Source organism: Lampetra planeri, chromosome 82 (assembly GCF_965212315.1).
Source record: "Lampetra planeri chromosome 82, kcLamPlan1.2.h2, whole genome shotgun sequence".
NCBI lineage: Eukaryota > Metazoa > Chordata > Hyperoartia > Petromyzontiformes > Petromyzontidae > Lampetra > Lampetra planeri.
The window spans coordinates 3,340,326-3,362,138 of NC_136186.1; the positions used below are offsets into that span (position 1 = coordinate 3,340,326).

General features: G+C 53.0%; 1 protein-coding gene across 1 annotated transcript in view; it reads left to right on the forward strand.

Moving 5' to 3' along the window:
• The first annotated feature begins 1,841 nt into the window (after positions 1-1,841).
• Positions 1,842-21,813, forward strand: part of LOC144738410 (amyloid-beta A4 protein-like) — a 34,575-nt gene continuing 14,603 nt past the window's right edge. The window contains 8 exon segments of the mRNA XM_078621443.1: positions 1,842-2,097; positions 8,992-9,162; positions 10,561-10,753; positions 11,800-11,912; positions 13,835-14,115; positions 14,691-15,004; positions 21,359-21,432; positions 21,434-21,664. Of these exon segments, the coding sequence (XP_078477569.1) occupies positions 2,044-2,097; positions 8,992-9,162; positions 10,561-10,753; positions 11,800-11,912; positions 13,835-14,115; positions 14,691-15,004; positions 21,359-21,432; positions 21,434-21,664 (1,431 nt within the window). The 5' untranslated portion in view covers positions 1,842-2,043.

Consider the following 21,813-nt stretch of genomic DNA (forward strand, 5'->3'; position numbering starts at 1 on the left):
GGCATCCCCCGATGCCACTATACTACTTTATAGTCAATAGATAATACTGCAGAGTTGGTAGACACTACTGTCGAGTCGGTAGATACTACTATAGAGTCGGTAGATATTACTGTAGAGTCAGTAGTGCAGAGTCAGTCGTTACTACTATAGAGTCTCCTGTACACCAGGAGAGGGAGGTAACATCTCATAGCTACACTGCCCATAGACTCCATGTAGCAGGGATCGAACCCAGGACCTCCTGTACACCAGCAGAGGGAGTTAACATCTCATAGCCACACTGCCCATAGACTCCACGTAGCAGGGATTGGACCCACGACCTCCTGTACACCAGCAGAGGGAGTTAACATCTCATAGCCACATTGCCCATAGTCTCCACGTAGCAGGGATGGAACCCACGACCTCCTGTACACCAGGAGAGGTAGTTAACATCTCATTGCCACACTGCCCATAGACTCCACGTAGCAGGGATCGAACCCACGGCCTCCTGTATACTAGGAGAGGTAGTTAACATCTCATAGCCACACTGCCCATAGACTCCACGTAGCAGGGATCGAACCCACGACCTCCTGTACACCAGGCGAGGTAGTTAACATCTGATATCGACACTGCCCATAGACTCTATGTAGCAGGAATCGAACCCAGGACCTCCTGTACACCAGGAGAGGGAGTTAACATCTGATATCCACACTGCCCATAGACTCTATGTAGCAGGGATTGGACCCACGACCTCCTGTATACCAGGAGAGGTAGTTAACATCTCATTGCCACACTGCCCATAGACTCCACGTAGCAGGGATTGGACCCACGACCTCCTGTACACCAGGATAGGTAGTTAACATCTCATAGACACACTGCCCATAGACTCCACGTAGCAGGGATCGAACCCAGGACCTCCTGTACACCAGGCGATGTAGTTAACATCTGATATCCACACTGCCCATAGACGCTATGTAGCAGGAATCGAACCCAGGACCTCCTGTACACCAGGATAGGTAGTTAACATCTCATAGCCACACTGCCCATAGACTCCACGTAGCAGGGATCGAATCCAGGACCTCCTGTATACCAGGAGAGGTAGTTAACATCTCATAGCCACACTGCCCATAGACTCCACGTAGTAGGGACCAAACCAGGACCTCCTGTATACCAGGAGAGGTAGTTAACATCTCATAGCCACACTGCCCATAGACTCCACGTAGCAGGGATCGAACCCAGGACCTCCTGTACACCAGGAGAGGTAGTTAACATCTGATATCCACACTGCCCATAGACTCTATGTAGCAGGAATCGAACCCAGGACCTCCTGTACACCAGGAGAGGGAGATTATTCTTATCTTCACATCGTCCGGAAGAATGATGTCACCCATTGTTTTAATATCGGGGTGGTGGAGTGGCGGGTGAGATGGGGAGACTCTTCATCTCTCCCCATCTTCTGGAAGATCTCCCCATCTTACGGAAGATAAGAAGATAGTAATAATTTTATTGTTTTACTTTAATTATTTTATTATTTCCCTTCTACGTGACTTTACCGAAAGAACCAAGAATATGAATCCCTGCAGTCACGAAAGCTTTAAATCGAAAGATAGGAAGAGTTTTCCTATCTTCCTTTCTTCCGGAAGACCTTTCCATCTTACGGAATATAGGAAGAGTCTTCCGGAAGATTTAGGAAGATGGGAAGACTCTTCTATCTTCCGGAAGAATGACGTCACCCATTGTGTTTACATGGCGGGAGGGGGGGGTGCCCCGGCCCCCCGACAAATAAAAAAACACCAAAATCTTCCGGAAAGAAGCCGTCAACCAATGAGGAAGGCGTCCCTGGGCCGTCGGTGACGTCACGCTGCGACAGAGCTGCCCCCCGGGGGGGGGGGAGAGGCGGCGGCTCCCTCCATTGCCGCACAGCGCAGCAGCAGCAGGAGGACGCTGTGAGGAGGCAGCGAGAATTTTCCACAATCCGCCGCCATCCTCCTTGCAGGAGCGCTCGCATCGCCACCCGGCACCCACCCACCCGGCAGACACCGTCGACGCGTTGTCACGGCGCATCCGATGGCGGCGCAGATGGGGCGGCTGGCGAGCGCCGTGCTGAGCATCCTCCTCACGGTACGAGGAGGCTGAGGGGAGGCTCCGTTAGATCCATGATGGCCGCCCCGTTCTGTATTGGGGCTCCTTGTCATGTAATCGTCCGCGGGAGGGGGGGTTGCGACTGTTAATTTGCTTATCTCGGGATAGCTTCGCGATGCGGTGCGTGCATTCGAAGCCGTCTTTTTTCCCCTTCCTTTTGAATATTTTTTTGGTCGCTTCCCCCGCCGCCTACGTTGCAATGAACAATAAAATGAAAATGTGTGAGCAAAATATTAACATTGCTATTGCCATTGTAGTAATCTGTAATTATTGCGAATGGTTGGTTGGCCGTGCATTCGGCTCGACAGGGGCAAATGCCACCTTTGTTGCGGTGTTAATAATGAAATCCGCAAAGACAGAATTTAATTGCTATTATAAATGCGCATTAAAGTCACTTGATACGCGTATCGATATCAAGATAAATATATCTGCAAAATCGAACAAAATCGAATAACATCACCGTTAAAGATCACGTTGCATATGAAATGCGTTGTGTTAATGTGTCGCGATTTAAATCTTATCGCAAGATGCGAATTAATATTTGTATTTATCATTGATTTAAAATAACCCATTACTATATTAAATATAATAACATGTTAATAATATATCACGCGTTCTGTTTAACGTTACATGTTAATATAGCTTTACATTCGATAAGCGAATCAATAATATATGAATGCATGCAATATATTTAACAATGTATCACTTAATACCTCATTGTTTCATATCACGCTATATATGAATATATCACAATATACGTATTAATCTATAAATATGTCGCCATAGGTATCTATATATCACTGGTAATATAGTACTAAAATATGACGTTATGTATTGATATATTATTCAGAAAGCTATCAATATATCCCAATGAGATGTATCAATGCATCGTTGTCAAGATATCGCCGTTAAATACATGACGTTATATATTAATATATCATTGTTAATCTACCATACTTAATCGATATATGTATCACTATTGATGCATGTCAGTATGTATTGCTGTTAAAATAATGTGTGCATTTTTACGCATTAATACATTGCACTAAGTATAAACATTACTTACCTTTGTTGATGTATCACTGCATACACATGGGTATCTATTGATACGTGTCGTATGCATCAATATGTATCAGCAATACGTATGCATCGATATCAATATTTATCGATGTCTATGAATACAAAGACCAAAGATCCCCCGTGTAGCCTGTAGCAGGCTGTCGGGGCAAGTGCTGTTAGTAGCACTGTGGCACACACAGGGTGTGGGTGGCCAGGACCACGCCCGGCCGCCTTTGTCTCCCCAGTGGCGATGTTTACTACACCACTTCCGCTACACCAGGTACTAGACACACACCCACCTACTCAACAACAACCGCCATTCGCCACTAGATGGCGGTGACGTCACCACGACGCTTGTGCCAGGCCATGTGCACCTTGAGGCCACGTGAAGTGTCAATCGCCCGCTGGCAGGAGGTCACTGGGCAGACCCAGGTGCCACAGGCCGACTGACTGAGATGACTGGCTGATGCACCACCTGTGCCCCCTACTGTGCCAACTTGCTATGCTTTAGCGACCTGGTGCTCCGCTCGTTGTTGTGAGCCTCGCTCCTCCGCCCTCCGTTGTTGTTGGAGGGTGACTGCCTCCAACTGCCCAGTAGCGTCCTTCATGAGCCTCGTCCACAGAGGCCGATTTTGACACCGCTGGTACCAGTCATCGGCAAGTCCACTCAGCTCCACGTCCTCCTGTACCACATCACTCCATCTCTTCTCTAGCCCGTGCCGCGCCCGTTTAGCCTCCTTGATCCGGTCGAACAATAGCTGTTTAGGCATGCGGTGGCTGAGCATGCGGGCTACATGACCCAGCCAAAGCAGCCTTGCCTGCCGGAGGAACTCACCGATGGGACTTTGCCCAGATCTTTCAAGGATTTGTGAGCTCCTCACACAATCCAGCCTGGGTAAACCCAGGATGGATCATAGGCAGGCCAGCCTGGATGTTTCTAACCGGCAAAGATGTTCCATTAGAGAGGTCTATGTTTCACAAGCGTAGAGAAGGGAGGGCACGACTGTGCCCGAGAAGACCTGAAGCTTCGTGTGGAGCGACAAACCCGGTAGCTTCCACACAGCGTTACACAGCCGATGAAAATATATTTCTGCTCGACTGATTCGGAGTGAGACCTCTGCTGTTAAACCCGAGCCGGTCATGAGCACACTGCCCAGGTATGGGAAACTCTCTACTCTCTCCACAACGGCCCCATCACCGATTGGGAGTTGTGGAGTGTCTAATGATACTAAGTACCCAGGCAGGTGCTTAGTTTTGGTGGGGCTGATGGAAAGACCCCACCTCTTAGTGGCAAGCTGCAGGTTCAGCAGCAGCGCCTCCAACGCCTCTTCTGAGTGAGCAGCAATTACCAGATCATCGGCATACATAACGTGGTTGAGCAATAGAGAGCCATCCCTCGACCGCACCCAGGCATCGATCAGCATCACATTGTATCTATACCAGATGAAAATTCCTCTGGTACAGCCATGGAAGGCTTGATAAACTACGTGGTCAAAATAGATGTTAAATAACGTGGGAGCCAGACGATATCCTTGTCGCACCCGAAGGTGAACAGGGAATGGCTCCTGACTCCTAGCTTTGCTATTATTAAGGTCCTTAATGATTGTGAGCAGAGAGTCAGAGACTCAAAAAAGCACGAAGAACAACCCAGAGCCCAGGCCTACTGATGGTATCATAGTGCCTTGACTAGGTCAATAAAGCAGAGATGTAGGTCTTGTTGGGATTCCCTACACCTCTGCTGTAGCAGACGGACAAAAAAAATGGCATCTGTGCAGGGGACCGCCCTTTCCCGAAACCACATTGGGGCTCTGCAAGCTTCTACTCAGCGTGCCTGGCAAGGCGATGTTGAATAATCCTTGCCAGGATCTTTCCCGGCCTCACACTGAGGACGGAGATGCCCCTGTAGTTGCCACAGTTTGTGCGGTTCCCCGTTCTTGAAGAGGGGGACCATCAGGGAATCCTTCCAATCCTGCCACCCACACACAGACAGACACGCAAGACAAAGACGTGCACACAGATCTCTCCATCTCTCTTGCCAGGTGCAGGATTAGGATTCCACCGTCTAAGCTCCATGACCCCCCAGGCATCAGGGATTAGGGACACAGCGGAAATGATGGATTAAGTGTGTGAGTGAGTGGCTGTGAGAGTCTGACAGTGTTTGAGGGTGTGAGTGTCTGTGTGTGAGGGTGAGAGTGTGAGTCTGGCTCCCTGTGATGAGTCTACGGGTCTCTGTGATGAGCCTGCATGGCGAGTATGGGTCTGTATGGTGAGTATGGGTCTCTGTGTTGTGAGTCTATGGGTCTCTGCATGATGGGTTTATGGGTCACTGTGTGTTGAGTCTATGGGTCTCTGTGTGTTGTGAGTCAACGGGTCTTTGTAGTGAGGCTCTGGATCTGTGTGGTAAATCTGGAGGTCTCCTTGTGGTGGTGAGCTTGTGTGTCTGTGATGCGTCTGTGGGTCTCTGTGTGGTGAGTCTACGGGTCTGTGTGTGGTGAATCTATGGGTCTCTGGTGAGTCTATAGGTGTCTGTGTGGCGAGTTTTTGGGTCTCTGTGTGTGGTGAATTTTTAAGTCTCATTGTGGTGATCTTGTGGGTCTGTGTGGTGTCTGTAGGTCTCTGTGTGGCGAATCTTCGGGTCTGTGTGATTAGTCCAGTCTCTGTTATGAGTGTATAGGGGTTTCTGTGTGGTGAGTGTTTGGGTCTCTGTGATGAGTCTGTGGTTCTCGGTGTGATGCGTCTGTAGGCCTGTGTGATGCGTCTGTGGGTCTTTGTTATGCTTCTGTGGGTCTGTGTGATGCGTCTGTGGATCTGTTGACACGCGTCTGTGGATTTCGATTTAAAGCTTTCGTGAATGCAGGGATTCATCTTCTTGGTTTTTTCGGTAAAGTCACGTAGAAGGGAAATAATACAATAATAAAATCAAAACATAATAAAATAATTCTCACGACGTTTCGGCCACAACGCAAGCAGCCGTCCTCAGGTGAAGAATGATGCTGTCTTCCCGACAGACCTGTTCTTCACCTGAGGACGGCTGCTTGCGTTGTGGCCGAAACGTCGTGAGAATTATTTTATTATGTTTTATTTTTATTATTTTATTATTTCCCTTCTACGTGACTTTACCGAAAGAAGCAAGAAGACGCGTCTGTGGGTTTTTGTGTTGAGTCTATGGGTGTCTGTGATGAGTCTATGGGTCACTGTGTAGTGAGTCTATGGGTCTATGTGTGATGAGTCTATTGGTAGCTGCGTGGTCGGTCTATTGGTCTCTGTGTGATGAATCTATGAGTCTCTGTGTGATGAGTCTATGGGTCTCTGTGTAGTGCGTCTACGGGGTATTTGTGTATACATTTCCACAGTGACCTTGCTTGTGTGCATTGTCCTTGTATTGGTTGCATTTTGGCATTGCCCTCTGGTCTACCACAATCGTGATGCACGGATTTTTTTTACTCTGGGTCCTCCGGCTTTTCCCCCGCCCACATTTAGAATCGACAAGCAGTTGAAAGATTATTTTGCGCGTGCTACAAGTGTCCGCGTGATGACCATCGATAATGATAAGCCACTTCTGTTTAGCGGCCATCACAGGCGCGATGGCCAGGTGCGCTTCTGAAAATGTTATTTTTCTTAGTCGTCAACCTCCGTGGGCTTTGCCTTGGTCATGATTGGTGATCATTTGGTTTTCAGAGTAGATGCTCGATTATCCCGGCTAATGACAGGGTTAAAATCGCGGATCTCCACGCCACAAAACCGCTATTGCCGGGGTATAAAAACACGTTTAAGTTTCCCTGTCGAACGCACAGAGTCGGTAAATTTAAACTCGCGAATGAATGATCGCGTAAGTCGCTCGAAGTGATGGCGCACGCTTGTGGTGATCGTTACTCTGCCGATTCAGAACTCATAACTTGACGATTGAGCGATGGAAGATGCTCCTGCTCGGTGATAATAATACAAATAAAACCTTCCTGGCTCACGCCCGGCAGAAGACTTGGCCCACTGAGTGGATGACAGCAGAGCCAGAGCCAATCAGACATCAATCAAACTCGGCCCTCTAAGTGGATAATAGCTGAGCCACAGCCAATCAGACATCAATCAAACTCCGCCACCCACTTTTGTAAAGCTATGGTAACTCCTGTACTGTAGTGGCTATCGCTTGGACATCAGATTAACTGGAGCAATACATTGGTTCGTTTTAAGCACTGGGTGTGACTTGTAGTAACACATTGACAAGGGATAACAATGTTGTCTAACTGTTTTTAGATTACTAATGTGGCCTTTTAAGGTTAAAAACCCCACTAGTTATTCATTTCATGTAAAAATCTCAGGCGCCGCGGTTAATCTGTAAGTCGGCTCAATGGCACGCGGATTATCGAGAACACCAAATAAATATTGAATACTCGCAGATACAACTGTCATCAGTAGCAGAATAAACGTGCCAACAAGGACACTAAAAAAATGACAATTTGTTATTTTCTTTGATCCTATCTACGTGACTTTACCGAAAGATCCAAGAATGTGAATTCCTGCGGTCACGAAATCTTTAAGCCAAGATTTTACAGTCAATTAATTTTGATAATGTTGAAGTTCTGTGCAAAACTAGTTACTACTGGCCAAGACTAATTAGAGAATCTATCGAAATTGAAAGGAATAAAAATGTTTTAACCGTTCGGATAGCTACCGACTTACTGCTGCGTGGAAGCGAATCATCAAATAATACGTTGTTTAAATGCATGCCTATACAAGCCACCATACTTCAATAGGGATTACCGTTGGTACGGCTATTTTAATACACACAATGGACAGGAAGGACAAGATCAATGGCCCTGCATAATGTGCATGCATCATGTATGTTGGCTCAAGAGCGCAGAATTGTGGTCACCACATTTACGCCTCTATCAGAAATGAAACAGTAAGGCATCTCCACATAAAAGGAGCCGAGAGTGGGGGGGAGCTCAGGGCTCCATCGTCACTAAACGTCTCCGCTCGATAATGCGCTGTGAAGGGCAGCAGTTGGCTGTCTGAGTCGGCGCCGTCGGTGTTGGGACAGCCAGTGTCGTGTGTACAGGCCGAGGCTGTGAGCTACTGTGGAGAGAGTGTGTGCTAATGTAGCGTCAACGATTCAGAGACAGAGTTTATAAGAGGCACAGGCACTTTCTTTATGAACAACTTCCACTGTCTCGTTAGTATGACTATACTAATGTCTCTGTACGCATGCATAGCTCTCTCTCTGCATTAACGGCTCCGATTCGCTTGGTTGGCTACGTGCAGTTTGTATCTATGTACGGTTAACTTCTTTGACACCATACGTAGCCAACCGTGCTGTATTTACGTTGAACTTATTTCGCACCGTACGTAGCCAACCGTGCAAATGTGTGTGTGTGCATTGAACTTCTTTTGCACAGTAATGTAGCCAGCCATGCGAATGTGTGTGTGTTGAACTTCTTTCGCACAGTACGTAGCTGACCATGCTAAATATCCAAGCATATTTGCATTCGATATACCCAAATACAACTTTCTTGTATCTTTGCATTACTATATCTCAATAAACACAGCGCTCTCGACTGTCTATGTATCTGTATCCCCATTTATCTCTTTTATCTGTGTACGAATTTGACTGTATACCTCAGTGCATATCTCTCCCCCCTCCCACCCCACCTCCCTCCCCCTCTCCCCCCCTCCCTCTTCTCTCTTCCCCCTCCCTCCCCTCTCCCCCCTCCCTCCCTCCCCACCCCCCCTCCCTCCTCCCTCCCCACCTCTCTCCCCCCTCCCTCCCTCCCCCCTCCCTACCCCCTACTTCCCCCCTCCCTCCCTCTCCCCGTGTAGGCTACTGCCTGCCACTCGGCCACGCTGAGCTTGGCGGAGCCCCAGGTGGCGATGTTCTGCGGCAAGCTGAACATGCACCTGGGCCTGGACACTGGGCGCTGGCAGCCTGACCCCAGCGGGGTCACCAGCTGCCTGGCTACCAGACAGGACATACTCGCTTACTGCCAGCAGGTGAGACACTCACCTACTCAACCCAGCCACTCACCCAGCCACTCACCCAGCCACTCGCCCACTCACTCACCTAGCCACTCATCCACTCACCTCTTCACCCAGCCACTCGACTAGACACTCACCCACCCAGCCTGACCCCAGAAAGGTCACCAGCTGCTTGGCTACCAGACAGGAGATACTCACTTACTGCCAGCAGGTGAGACAATCACCTACTCAACCAGCCACTTACTTAGACACTCACCCACTCACCTACTCACCAAGCCACTCATCTAGATACTCACCCACCCACCCAGCCTGACCCCAGCAGGGTCTCCAGCTGCTTGGCTACCACACAGGAGATACTCACTTACTGCCAGCAGGTTAGACACTCACCCAGCTACTCGCCTAGACGCTCACTCACCCAGCTACTCACCTACTCATCTAACCACACTCACCTAGCCACTCACCCACTCACCCGGCCACTCACCTGGCCACTCGCCTAGCAGCTCACCTAGCCACTCACCCACTCACCTAGCCACTCACCTAGCCACTCGCTCACCTAGCCACTCACCTAGCCACTCACCGAGCCACTCGCCTTGCCACTCACCTAGACACTCACCTAGCCACTCACCTAGCCACTCACCTAGCCGCTCGCCTAGCCGCTCGCCTAGCCACTCGCCTAGCCGCTCGCCTAGCCGCTCGCCTAGCCGCTCGCCTAGCCGCTCGCCTAGCCGCTCGCCTAGCCGCTCGCCTAGCCGCTCGCCTAGCCGCTCGCCTAGCCGCTCGCCTAGCCGCTCGCCTAGCCGCTCGCCTAGCCGCTCGCCTAGCCGCTCGCCTAGCCGCTCGCCTAGCCGCTCGCCTAGCCGCTCGCCTAGCCGCTCGCCTAGCCGCTCGCCTAGCCGCTCGCCTAGCCGCTCGCCTAGCCGCTCGCCTAGCCGCTCGCCTAGCCGCTCGCCTAGCCGCTCGCCTAGCCGCTCGCCTAGCCGCTCGCCTAGCCCCTCGCCTAGCCGCTCGCCTAGCCGCTCGCCTAGCCGCTCGCCTAGCCGCTCGCCTAGCCGCTCGCCTAGCCGCTCGCCTAGCCGCTCGCCTAGCCGCTCGCCTAGCCGCTCGCCTAGCCGCTCGCCTAGCCGCTCGCCTAGCCGCTCGCCTAACCGCTCGCCTAGCCACTCGCCTAGCTACTCGCCCACTCAGCCACTCGCTCACCCAGCCATTCACCCAGCCACTCACCTACCCAGCCACTCACCCGCTCACCTAGCCATTTGCTCACCTAGCCACTCGCTCACTTAGCCACTCACTCACTTAGCCACTCACTCACCCAGCCACTTACCTACTCACCTACTCGCCAATTCACCTAGCCATTCACCTAGCCGCTCACCTAGCCCCTCACCCAATGATCCACCCACTTTCCCTTCCTCCCAGGTGTATCCGGAGCTCCAGGTGCGAAATGTGGTGGAGGGGAACTCCCCGGTGACTATCGGAGGCTGGTGCCGGAGAGACAGAGCCCACGGGAAGAGGAGCGGAGCAGGAGAGAGGGGAGGAGAGAGGGGAGACTCCGCCAGCACAGGGCAGTGCAGGGGTCACCCTCACGTCGTGGTGCCATACCGCTGCCTAGGTAAGAGACACGAGGAGGGAGAGAGGGACACATACAGGGAGAGAGACACGGGGAGAGACACGGAGAGAGACACGGAGAGAAATGGACACATACAGGGAGAGAGACACGGGGAGAGACACGGGGAGAGAGAGAGAAAGGGACACATACAGGGAGAGAGACACAGGGAGAGAGACACGGGGAGAGAGAGAGAAAGGGACACATACAGGGGGAGAGACGCGGGGGGAGAGACGCGGGGGTTCGGAGAGCCGTGCTGCTCTGCGAGGATGGGTGGTGGTCGCGGGTTGCTGAAGAGATGGAATCTGCCTCGGTAGCTCACGATCATAAATCACTTTTTGATTCCATCAAAAAAGCAACTTTGAGTGCCTCGCCCATCATCACCACCGTTGACCTCCTGCCAGCGGGCGTTTGACACTTCACGTGGCCTTAACGTGCACCTAGCCTAGCACAAGCGCCATAGTGACATCATCGTCCATTAATGGCGAATGCCGGTTGTTGTTGTGTGACTGTGCCACTGTGTCACTTTGTGTGACTCACTGTGTGTCACTTTGTGTGACTGTGTAACTTTGTCACTGCGTGTCACTGTGTCACCGTGTCACCGTGTGTGTGACTGTGTCACTGTGTGTGTCACCCTGTGTGTGACTGTGTCACTGTGTGTGTCACCGTGTGTGTGACTATCACCGTGTGTCACCGTGTGTGTGACTGTGTCACCGTGTGTGTGTGACTGTGTCACCCTGTGTGTGATTGTCACTGTGTGTGTCACCTTGTGTGTGACTGTGTCACTGTGTGTCACCCTGTGTGTGACTGTGTCACTGTGTGTCACCGTGTGTGTGACTGTATCACCGTGTGTCAGCGTGTGTGTGACTGTCACTGTGTGTGTCACCGTGTGTGTGACTGTGTCATCGTGTGTGACTCTCACTGTGTGTGTCATCGTGTGTGTGACTTGTCACTGTGTGTGTCATCGTGTGTGTGACTGTCACTGTGTGTGACTGTGTGTGTCACTGTGTGTGTCACTGTGTGTCACCGTGTATGACTGTGTCACTGCACAGTCGGAGAGTTCAAGAGTGACGCCCTCCTCGTACCAGAGAAGTGCCACTTCCTGCACAAGGAGAAGATGGAGGAGTGTGAGACTCATCTGCACTGGCACAGCACTGCCAAGGAGGTGTGTGTCAGTGCTTGTGTTACTCTGTGTGCCACTGGGAGTGAGTGGCTCAACACTGCCCCTGGACTCAACACTGCCCATATACTCAACACTGCCCATAGACTCAGCACTGCAGCATAGACTCAGCACTAGACCATAGACTCAACACTGCCCATAGACTCAACACTGCCCCTGGACTCAACACTGCCCCTGGACTCAACACTGCCCATAGACTCAACACTGCCCATAGACTCAACACTGCACCATAGACTCAACACTGCACCATAGACTCAACACTGCACCATAGACTCAACACTGCACCATAGACTCAACACTGCACCATAGACTCAACACTGCCCATAGACTCAACACTGCCCCTGGACTCAACACTGCCCATATACTCAACACTGCCCATAGACTCAACACTGCACCATAGACTCAACACTGCACCATAGACTCAACACTGCCCCTGGACTCAACACTGCCGATAGACTCAACATTGCCCATAGACTCAACACTGCCCATAGACTCAACACTGCCCCTGGACTCAACACTGCCCCTGGACACAACACTGCCCATAGACTCAACACTGCCCATAGAATCAACACTGCCCGTGGACGCAACACTGCCCCTGGACTCAACACTGGACCATAGACTCAACACTGCCCCTGGACTCAACACTGGACCATAGACTCAACACTGCACCATAGACTCAACACTGCCCATAGACTCAACACTGCCCCTGGACTCAACACTGCCCATATACTCAACACTGCCCATAGACTCAACACTGCACCATAGGACTCAACACTGCACCATAGACTCAACACTGCACCATAGACTCAACACTGCCCATAGACTCAACACTGCACCATAGACTCAACACTGCACCATAGACTCAACACTGCACCATAGACTCAACACTGCCCCTGGACTCAACACTGCCCCTGGACTCAACACTGCCCATATACTCAACACTGCCCATAGACTCAACACTGCACCATAGACTCAACACTGCACCATAGACTCAACACTGCACCATAGACTCAACACTGCCCCTGGACTCAACACTGCCCATAGACTCAACACTGCACCATAGACTCAACACTGCCCATAGACTCAACACTGCACCATAGACTCAGCACTAGACCAAAGACTCAACACTGCCCCAATGGACTCAACACTGCACCATAGACTCAACACTGCCCCTGGACTCAACACTGCCCATAGACTCAACACTGCCCATATGCTGAACACTGCCCATAGACTCAACACTGCACCATAGACTAAACACTGCCCCTGGACTCAACACTGCCCATATACTCAACACTGCCCATAGACTCAGCACTGCACCATAGACTCAGCACTAGACCAAAGACTCAACACTGCCCCAATGGACTCAACATTGCCCCTGGACTCAACACTGCCCATATACTCAACACTGCCCATAGACTCAGCACTGCACCATATACTCGGCACTAGACCATAGACTCAACACTGCACCATAGACTCAACACTGCCCCTGGACTCAACACTGCCCATAGACTCAACACTGCCCATAGACTCAACACTGCACCATAGGACTCAACACTGCACCATAGACTCAACACTGCACCATAGACTCAACACTGCCCCTGGACTCAACACTGCACCATAGACTCAACACTGCCCATAGACTCAACACTGCACAATAGCGTTAGCACTGCCCATATCTTTCTGTATATCTCTGTTTCTGTCTCTCTCTCTGTCTCTCCGTCTCTCTCTGTCTCTCTCTGTATATCACTCTGTCTGTCTGTCTCTCTCTGTAAGTCTCTGTCTTTCTGTCTCTCTCTGTATATCGCTCTGTCTCTCTCTGTAAGTCTCTGTCTCTCTCTGTATATCGCTCTTTCTGTCTCTGTCTCTCTCTGTATGTCTCCACCTCTCTCCGCGTCACCCCCATGTAGGCGTGCGAGGCTCAGCACTCCAGTCTGCTCAACTTCGGCATGCTGCTGCCCTGCGCCATCGACCGTTTCCGTGGTGTGGAGTTCGTCTGCTGCCCATTGGATCCCCAGCGAGCTGCCCATGAGGGGCAGCAGCAGCAGCCAGAAGGGCAGCAGCAGGAGGAAGAGGAGCAGGAGGATAGGAATCTCAACGTCGGATTCACCTCTCAGGAGCTGCGGCCCATCGATCCGGTGTACGACTGGTGGGAGGGCGGCCATGGCACGGACAGCAACTACCAGGCTGGGTGGGTGTGAGTTGTGTGGCACAGACAGCAACTACCAGGCGGGGTGGGTGTGAGTTGTGTGGCACGGACAGCAACTACCAGGCTAGGTGGGTGTGAGTTGTGACACACAGATAACAACTATCAGGCTAGGTGGGTGTGAGTTGTGACGCACAGATAACAACTATCAGGCTGGGTGGGTGTGAGTTGTGAGGCACAAATAACAACTATCAGGCTTGGTGGATGCGAGTTGTGACACACGGATAACAACTATCAGGCTGGGTGGGTGTGAGTTGTGTGACACAGATAACAACTATCAGGCTGGGTGGGTGTGAGTTGTGTGGCACAGATAACAACTATCAGGCTGGGTGGGTGCGAGTTGTGACACACAGATAACAACTCTCAGGCTTGGTGGGTGCGAGTTGTGACACACAGATAACAACTATCAGGCTGGGCGGGTGTGAGTTGTGTGGCACAGATAACAACTATCAGGCTGGGTGAGTGAGTTGTGAGGTGACATAGATAACAACTATCAGGCTGGGCGGGTGAGTGTGGGTGTATGCCCGGCTCTCTTGCTCACTTCTCCTCACCCGTCGTAGTGAGGAGCTCGCCGTGGACGACTCTCCACCTCCACCTCCTCCTGCCCTCGCCAATAGCGACGGCGACGCTGGCGACGATGATGGTGACGAAGATGCCGGTGACGGTGATGATGATGAGGAGGAGGGGGGCGATGATGGCGACAATGACGATGGCAACGATGGCGACGATGGCGACGATGGTGACGACGATGGCAATGATGGCGACGACGATGGCGACGACGATGGCGACGATGGCGGCAACGATGGCGACGACGATGGCGACGATGATGATGAGGTGGAGGATGGAGTCACCGTCACCACGACCACTGAGTGGGGTGAGAGGGAAGGGGGGAGGGAGGGGAGGGAGGGGAGGGGAGGGGAGGGAGGGAGGGAGGGAGGGAGGGAAGGAGGGAGGGAGGGAAGGAGGGAGGGAGGGAGGGGAGGGAGGGAGGGGAGGGAAGGAGGGAGGGAGGGAGGGTGGGAGGGAGGGGAGGGAGGGAGGGAGGGAGGGAGGGGAGGGAGGGAGGGAGGGAGGGAGGGAGGGGAGGGGAGGGAGGGAGGGGAGGGAGGGAGGGAGGGAGGGAGGGGAGGGAGGGAGGGGAGGGGAGGGAGGGAGGGAGGGAGGGAGGGAGGGAGGGAGGGAGGGAGGGGAGGGAGGGAGGGAGGGAGGGAGGGAGGGAGGGAGGGGAGGGAGGGGAGGGGAGGGAGGGAGACCTCCACAGCCGTGCTCACTCCACTGCTGGATGGACACAGATAATAAAACAGAGACACCTCTACTCAGTGTAGCCTTCTGCATTCTAGAGGCTACACGGGGGAGCTTCGGTGTGTGTTGTGTCTCTCTCTGGCTGTGTCAGTGTGTGTGTCTGTATGGCTGTGTGTCTATATGGCTGTGTGGCTGTGTATGGCTGTGTGTCTGTGTGGTTGTGTGACTGTGTGTGTTTGTATGGCTGTGTGTCTGTGTGTGACTGTGTCTGTGTGTGTCTCCGACTGTGTGTGTTTGTATGGCTGTGTGTCTGTGTGTCTATATGGCTGTGTGTGTCTGTGTGGCTGTGTGTCTCTATGGCTGTGTGTGTGTGTGTGTCTTGTGTGTGTCTGTGTGTGTCTGTGTGGCTGTGTGTGGCTGTGTGTGTCTGTGTGTGTCTGCGTGTGTCTGCGTGTCTGTGTGTGTCTGTATGGCTGTGTGTGTCTATGTGTGTGTCTGTGTGTCTGTGTGGTTGTGTGACTGTGTGTTTGTATGGCTGTGTGTCTGTGTGTGACTGTGTGTCTGTGTGTGTCTCCGACTGTGTGTGTTTGTATGGCTGTGTGTCTGTGTGTCTATATGGCTGTGTGTGTCTGTGGCTGTGTGTCTCTATGGCTGTGTCTGTGTGTGTCTGCGTGTCTGTGTGTGTCTGTATGGCTGTGTGTGTCTCTATGTGTGTGTCTGTGTGGCTGTGTGTGTGTGGCTGTGTGTCTGTGTGTGTCTGTATGGCTGTGTGTCTGTGTGTGTCTGGGGAGAGGCCTCTCCCCTTATGGCATCTGCGACCACCACAGTGGCTAAACGGGGGCTCTGGACGGGTGCGAGGGGCTGGTAACCCCTCCACCCTCAATTCATTACCACTAAACTACGAATGAAACATAAATTTGTAACAAATAAGCTTGTGCCAGAGGCCCCGGGGTGACAGGCTTGTATGACGTCTCCTGGCCAAACCCCAATTGGTTGAATGTTCGAACGCTCACTGCGGAGGAGAGGCTGCCACTCCTTTGTCGGGAGCTGGACCGGTACCGCCTGGATCTCTGTGGCATTCAGGAGGTCCGATGGACCGGTTCTGGTTCCTGCCACCATGAGGGGTGGACAGTCCTCCACTCGGGGCAGGAGACTGCCAAACAACAGGGTGTGGCTCTTCTTCTGAACAAAAGAATGAAGGGGGCGTGGGAGCGTGGCGGTGAGGTGTGGGAAGTTGTAAGCCCCAGGATACTTTGGGCTCGCCTTCCCATCAACCGGAGGCGAGGAGTGGTGGTCGTGGTTACTTATGCCCCCACCGAAGACGAACATCCGTGGAGGGATGCAGGCTAAGCCGATGAGTTAGATGCCTTCTATGACCTCCTGTCACAGGTGCTGGCTGAAGTGGCCACTCGGGACAGAGTCATCTTGTTGGGTGACTTCAATGCCCGAGTTGGTCATGATGCTGGCATCTGGTCTGGAGTGATTGGAAGGCATGGGCCAGATCAGCTCAATAACAACGGTAGGAGGCTGCTAGATTTTTGTGCAACCCATGGGCTTGTAATTACCAACACGCTCTTCCGGCATCGGCGCATCCATACAACATCATGGATGCATGCCGGGATGCCGGGTCCAAGCAAGAACATCTGCTGGACTACATAGTGAAGGACCAGCGGATGCGAGCCCATGTCCTTGACACCAGGACCTACTGTGGAGCTGATCTGCCCTCTGACCATCGACTAGTCATCTGTAAGATGCACCTGCCATTCTTCCACTCCGGTGGTGGGTGTACACCCAGGACCCCATTCCAACCAAAAGTGGCCTGGTCTCAGTTAGCTGATGAAAGTTGCAAGCGAGAATTTCATCATCGCTTGCAGCTGGGGTTGGCATCGTCCCCCACTCCACCTGATGTCGAGGGTAAATGGGCGAGGTTTAAGACTGTGACTCATTCAGCTGCAATGGCTGCTTTGGGTACGCGGTCCAGACCTCCCCAGAAACCCTGGCTGACAGAGGAGGTGTTCAGGTTAATTGAGAAAAAGCGACATGCCCACTCTCATCGCCTACAGCATCCCACGTCAGAGAATGAGGAGGTTTACCGCAGCCTTCGCTCGGAGGTTTGGAGAGCCGTAAGGCGCTGCAAGGATGGGTGGTGGTCGCGGGTTGCTGAGGAGATGGAGTCTGCCTCAGTGGCCCGCGATCACAAATCACTATTTAACTCCATCAAAAAAGTAACCTGCAGCGCCACACCTATTACCATCATTAGGGGAAAAAACTGTGATCCAATCTCCGACCCCCAGGAACAGGTTTGCAGATTTGCTGAGCATTTCTGTGAGGTCCTGGGGGAGGGAAAATCTCTCAGCCAGGAAAACATCATGGCACAAAGTGGGGATAACCCTGCTGAGGCTGCGGTGCCTCAAATATTGGAAGAGGTCACCCCCTGTGAGTGGCTGGCTGAGGTGCCAGCTGTTGAGGAAGTACTGAAGGCGATCCGGAGTCTGAGACCAGGAAAGGCACCGGGCAGAGATGATCTCCCAAGCGAAATGCTGAGGGAGGGTGGCGTTTGTGCACAGACTGCCCTATATGACATCATAACAACAGTCTGGACCGCTGGACGGGTACCGCAGGATTGGAAGGATGCCCTGGTGGTCCCCCTCTTTAAGAAGGGGGACCGCACAGACTGTAACAACTACAGGGGCATCTCACTCCTCAGTGTGCCGGGAAAGGTCCTGGCAAGGATTATTCAACATCGCCTTGCTAGGCACGCTGAGGAGAGGCTTGCGGAGCCCCATTGCGGTTTCAGGAAAGGGCGGTCCTGCACAGATGCCATATTTTCTGTCCATCTGCTACAGCAGAGGTGTAGGGAATTCCAAAAAGACCTACATCTCTGCTTTATTGACCTGGTCAAGGCCTATGATACCATCAGTAGGCCTGGGCTCTGGGTTGTTCTGCGTGCTTTCGGAGTCCCTGACCCTCTGCTCACGATCATTAAGGACCTTCATGATGGTGAGCGGGCCCGGGTAAAACTACGTGGCCGGGAGTCGGAGCCTGTCCCTGTACACCTTGGGGTGCGACAGGGATGTCCTCTGGCTCCCACATTATTTAACATCTATTTCGACTGCGTAGTTCGTGAAGCCTTCAATAGCTGTACCGGGGGAATTTCCATTTGGTACAGATATAATGGGAGGCTGATCGACGCCCGGGTGCGATCAAGGGATGGCTCCCTATTGGTCAACCACGTTATGTATGCCGATGATTTGGTATTAGCTGCTCATTCAGAAGAGGAGTTGGAGACGCTGCTGCTGAGACTGGAGCGTGCCACTAAGAGGTGGGGCCTTACCATCAGCCCCACCAAAACTAAGCACCTGCCTGGGTATTTTGTACCATCGGACACTCCAACCCCACAACTCCCAATCGGTGATGGGGGCAGTTGTGGAGAGAGTGGAGAGTTTCCCATACCTGGGCAGTGTGCTTATGACCGGCTCCAGTTTATCAGCAGAGGTCTCACTCCGAATCAGTCGAGCGGCAATATCTTTTCATCGGTTGCGTAACGCTGTGTGGAAGATACCTGGTCTGTCGCTCCGCACGAAGCTTCAGGTCTTCTCGGCCATGGTCATTCCCTCCCTTCTCTACGCTTGCGAAACGTGGACCCCCCTATTGGAGCATCTTCGCCGGTTGGAAACATTTAGGCTGGCCTGCCTACGATCCATCCTGGGTTTAACCAGGCTGGATTGTGTGAGGAGCTCACAAATCCTTGAAAGAACTGGGCAAAGTCCCATCGGTGAGCTCCTCCGGCAGGCAAGGCTGCGTTGGCTGGGCCATGTAGCCCGCATGCCCAGCCACCGCATGCCTAAACAGCTTTTGTTCGGCCGGATCGAGGGGGCTAAACGGGCGCGGCACGGGCTAGAGAAGAGATGGAGTGATGTGGTACAGGAGGACGTGGAGCTGAGTGGACTTGCCGATGACTGGTACCAGCGGTGTCAAGATCGGCCTCAGTGGAAGAGGCTCGTGAAGGACGCTACTGGGCAGTTGGATGCAGTCGCCCTCCAACAACAACGGAGGGCGGAGGAGCGACGCTCACAACAACGAGCGGAGCGCCGGGTGGCTAAAGCACAGCAAGTTGGTACAGTAGGGGACACAGGTGGTGCATCAGCCAGTCATCTCGGTCATCTCGGTCAGTCGACCCGTGGCACCTGGGTCTGCCCCGTGACCTCCTGCCAGCGGGCGTTCAACACTTCACGTGGCCTCAAGGTGCACGTGGCCTGGCACAAGCGTCGTGGTGACGTCACCGCCACTTAGTGACGAATGGCGGTTGTTGTTGTCTGTGTGTGTCTGTATGGCTGTGTGTCTGTGTGTGTCTGTATGGCTGTGTGTCTGTGTGTGTCTGTATGGCTGTGTGTCTGTGTGTGTCTGTATGGCTGTGTGTTTGTATGGCTGTGTGTGTCTATATGGTTGTGTGTCTGTATGTGTATGCGTCTGTAGCCGTCGTGTAGTGTTTAGCGCTACGCTGCGCTATGAATCTGGCGATCCGAGTTCGATTCCCGCTCACGGCCAACAGCTTATCTTAACCGGTCCCAGGCCTCCCCTAGGTCGATTCAATACTTCAAATGAGTACCTGGTGCAGTGTGCAGTTAACATCGTCACTAGGGAGACAAAGGCGGCCGGGCGTGATGCTGGCCACCCAATTCCTCCTGTGACGTGCCGGCCTTCGTAGGCGCTCGCTAACAGCACTTGCCCCAACAGTCTTGTCACAGGCTACACGGGGGGGGATCTTTGCCTCTTTTTTATCTCTGTATGTGTTGTGTGTGTGTCTGTGTTGTGTGTCTGTGTGTTTGTGTTGTGTGTGTGTGTCGTTGTGGGTGTATATGTGTTACATGTTTATGGCCTGGCACAAGTGTCGTGGTAACGTTACCGCCACTTAGTGGCGAATGGCGGTTGTTGTATATGTGTGTGTGTCTGTGTTGTGTGTATGTGTATGCGATGGGGCAGTTGTGGAGAGAGTGGAGAGTTTCCTATACCTGGGCAGTGTGCCCATGACCGGCTCCAGTTTAACAGCAGAGGTCTCACTCCGAATCAGTCGAGCGGCAATATCTTTTCATCGGTTGCGTAACGCTGTGTGGAAGCTTCCTGGTCTGTCGCTCCACACGAAGCTTCAGGTCTTCTCGGCCACAGTCATTCCCTCCCTTCTCTACGCTTGCGAAACGTGGACCCCCCTAATGGAGCATCTTCGCCGGTTAGAAACATTTAGGCTGGCCTGCCTACGATCCATCCTGGGCTTAACCAGGCTGGATTGTGTGAGGAGCTCACAAATCCTTGAAAGATCTGGGCAAAGTCCCATCGGTGAGCTCCTCCGGCAGGCAAGGCTGCGTTGGCTGGGTCATGTAGCCCGCATGCCCAGCCACCGCATGCCTAAACAGCGTTTGTTCGGCCGGATCGAGGGGGTTAAATGGGCGCAGCACGGGCTGGAGAAGAGATGGAGTGATGTGGTACAGGAGGACGTGGAGCTGAGTGGACTTGCCGATGACCGGTACCAGCGGTATCAAGATCGGCTTCCGTGGAGGAGGAAGCTCGTGAAGGACGCTGCTGCTACTGGGCAGTGCCAGGCTAGGTGCACTGTGAGGCTACTGACATCCACCGCCACTTAATGGCGAATGGCGGTTGTTGTTGTTGTGGGTACTTGAAGAGAAAAAATATAAATATTGGGGCAGGAGGCACGGGGGTGTAGAGTAGTGCCCCGGTTGTGCATCATTTGGAATATTGGAAAATTCGGCAAGGCCAGAGCCCCGCCTGTGTCGTATGAATAAGGTTACTGTTTAAAGAAATTAGTCAAGCGGCTTCCAAATATTATCACACAAACCATGAACCTCCCCCTCTCCCCCTCCCTCTCTCCCCCTCTCCCCCTCTCTCCCTCCTTCCCTCTCCCCCTCTCTATCTCCCCCTCTCTCCTTCTCAACCCCCTCTTTCTCCTCCCTCGCTCTCTCTCTCCCCGCAGCTGCCAGTTCCATCTCCCCATCTCCCACGACCACCTCCTCCGCCCCCCGCTCCTCCTCTCCTCCGGCCGTGGAGGGGGGGGGAGCAGGGAGAGATATTGGGGGAGGGCGAGGAAAAAGAGGAGGAGGAGGTGAAGGAGGAGGAGGTGAAGGAGGAGGAGGTGGAGGAGGTGGCCGGGGGGGAGCATCGTAGATTCCTCGCCGCCAAGGAAGCTCTCGAGCGGAGTCACAGGGAGGAGATGGGGCTGGCGATGAGAGCGTGGGAGCAGCGTGGGAGCAGCCCCGGGGAGAGAGGGGGACTCATCCAGGTGGGGGGGAGTGTGGGGGGGGGGGGGAGTGTGGGAGGAGCGTGGGGGGGGGGAGTGGGGGGTGTGGGGGGAGAGAGGGGGACTCATCCAGGTTGAGGGGAGTGTGGGGGGAGCGTGGGGGGGGGAGTGTGGGGGGAGAGAGGGGGACT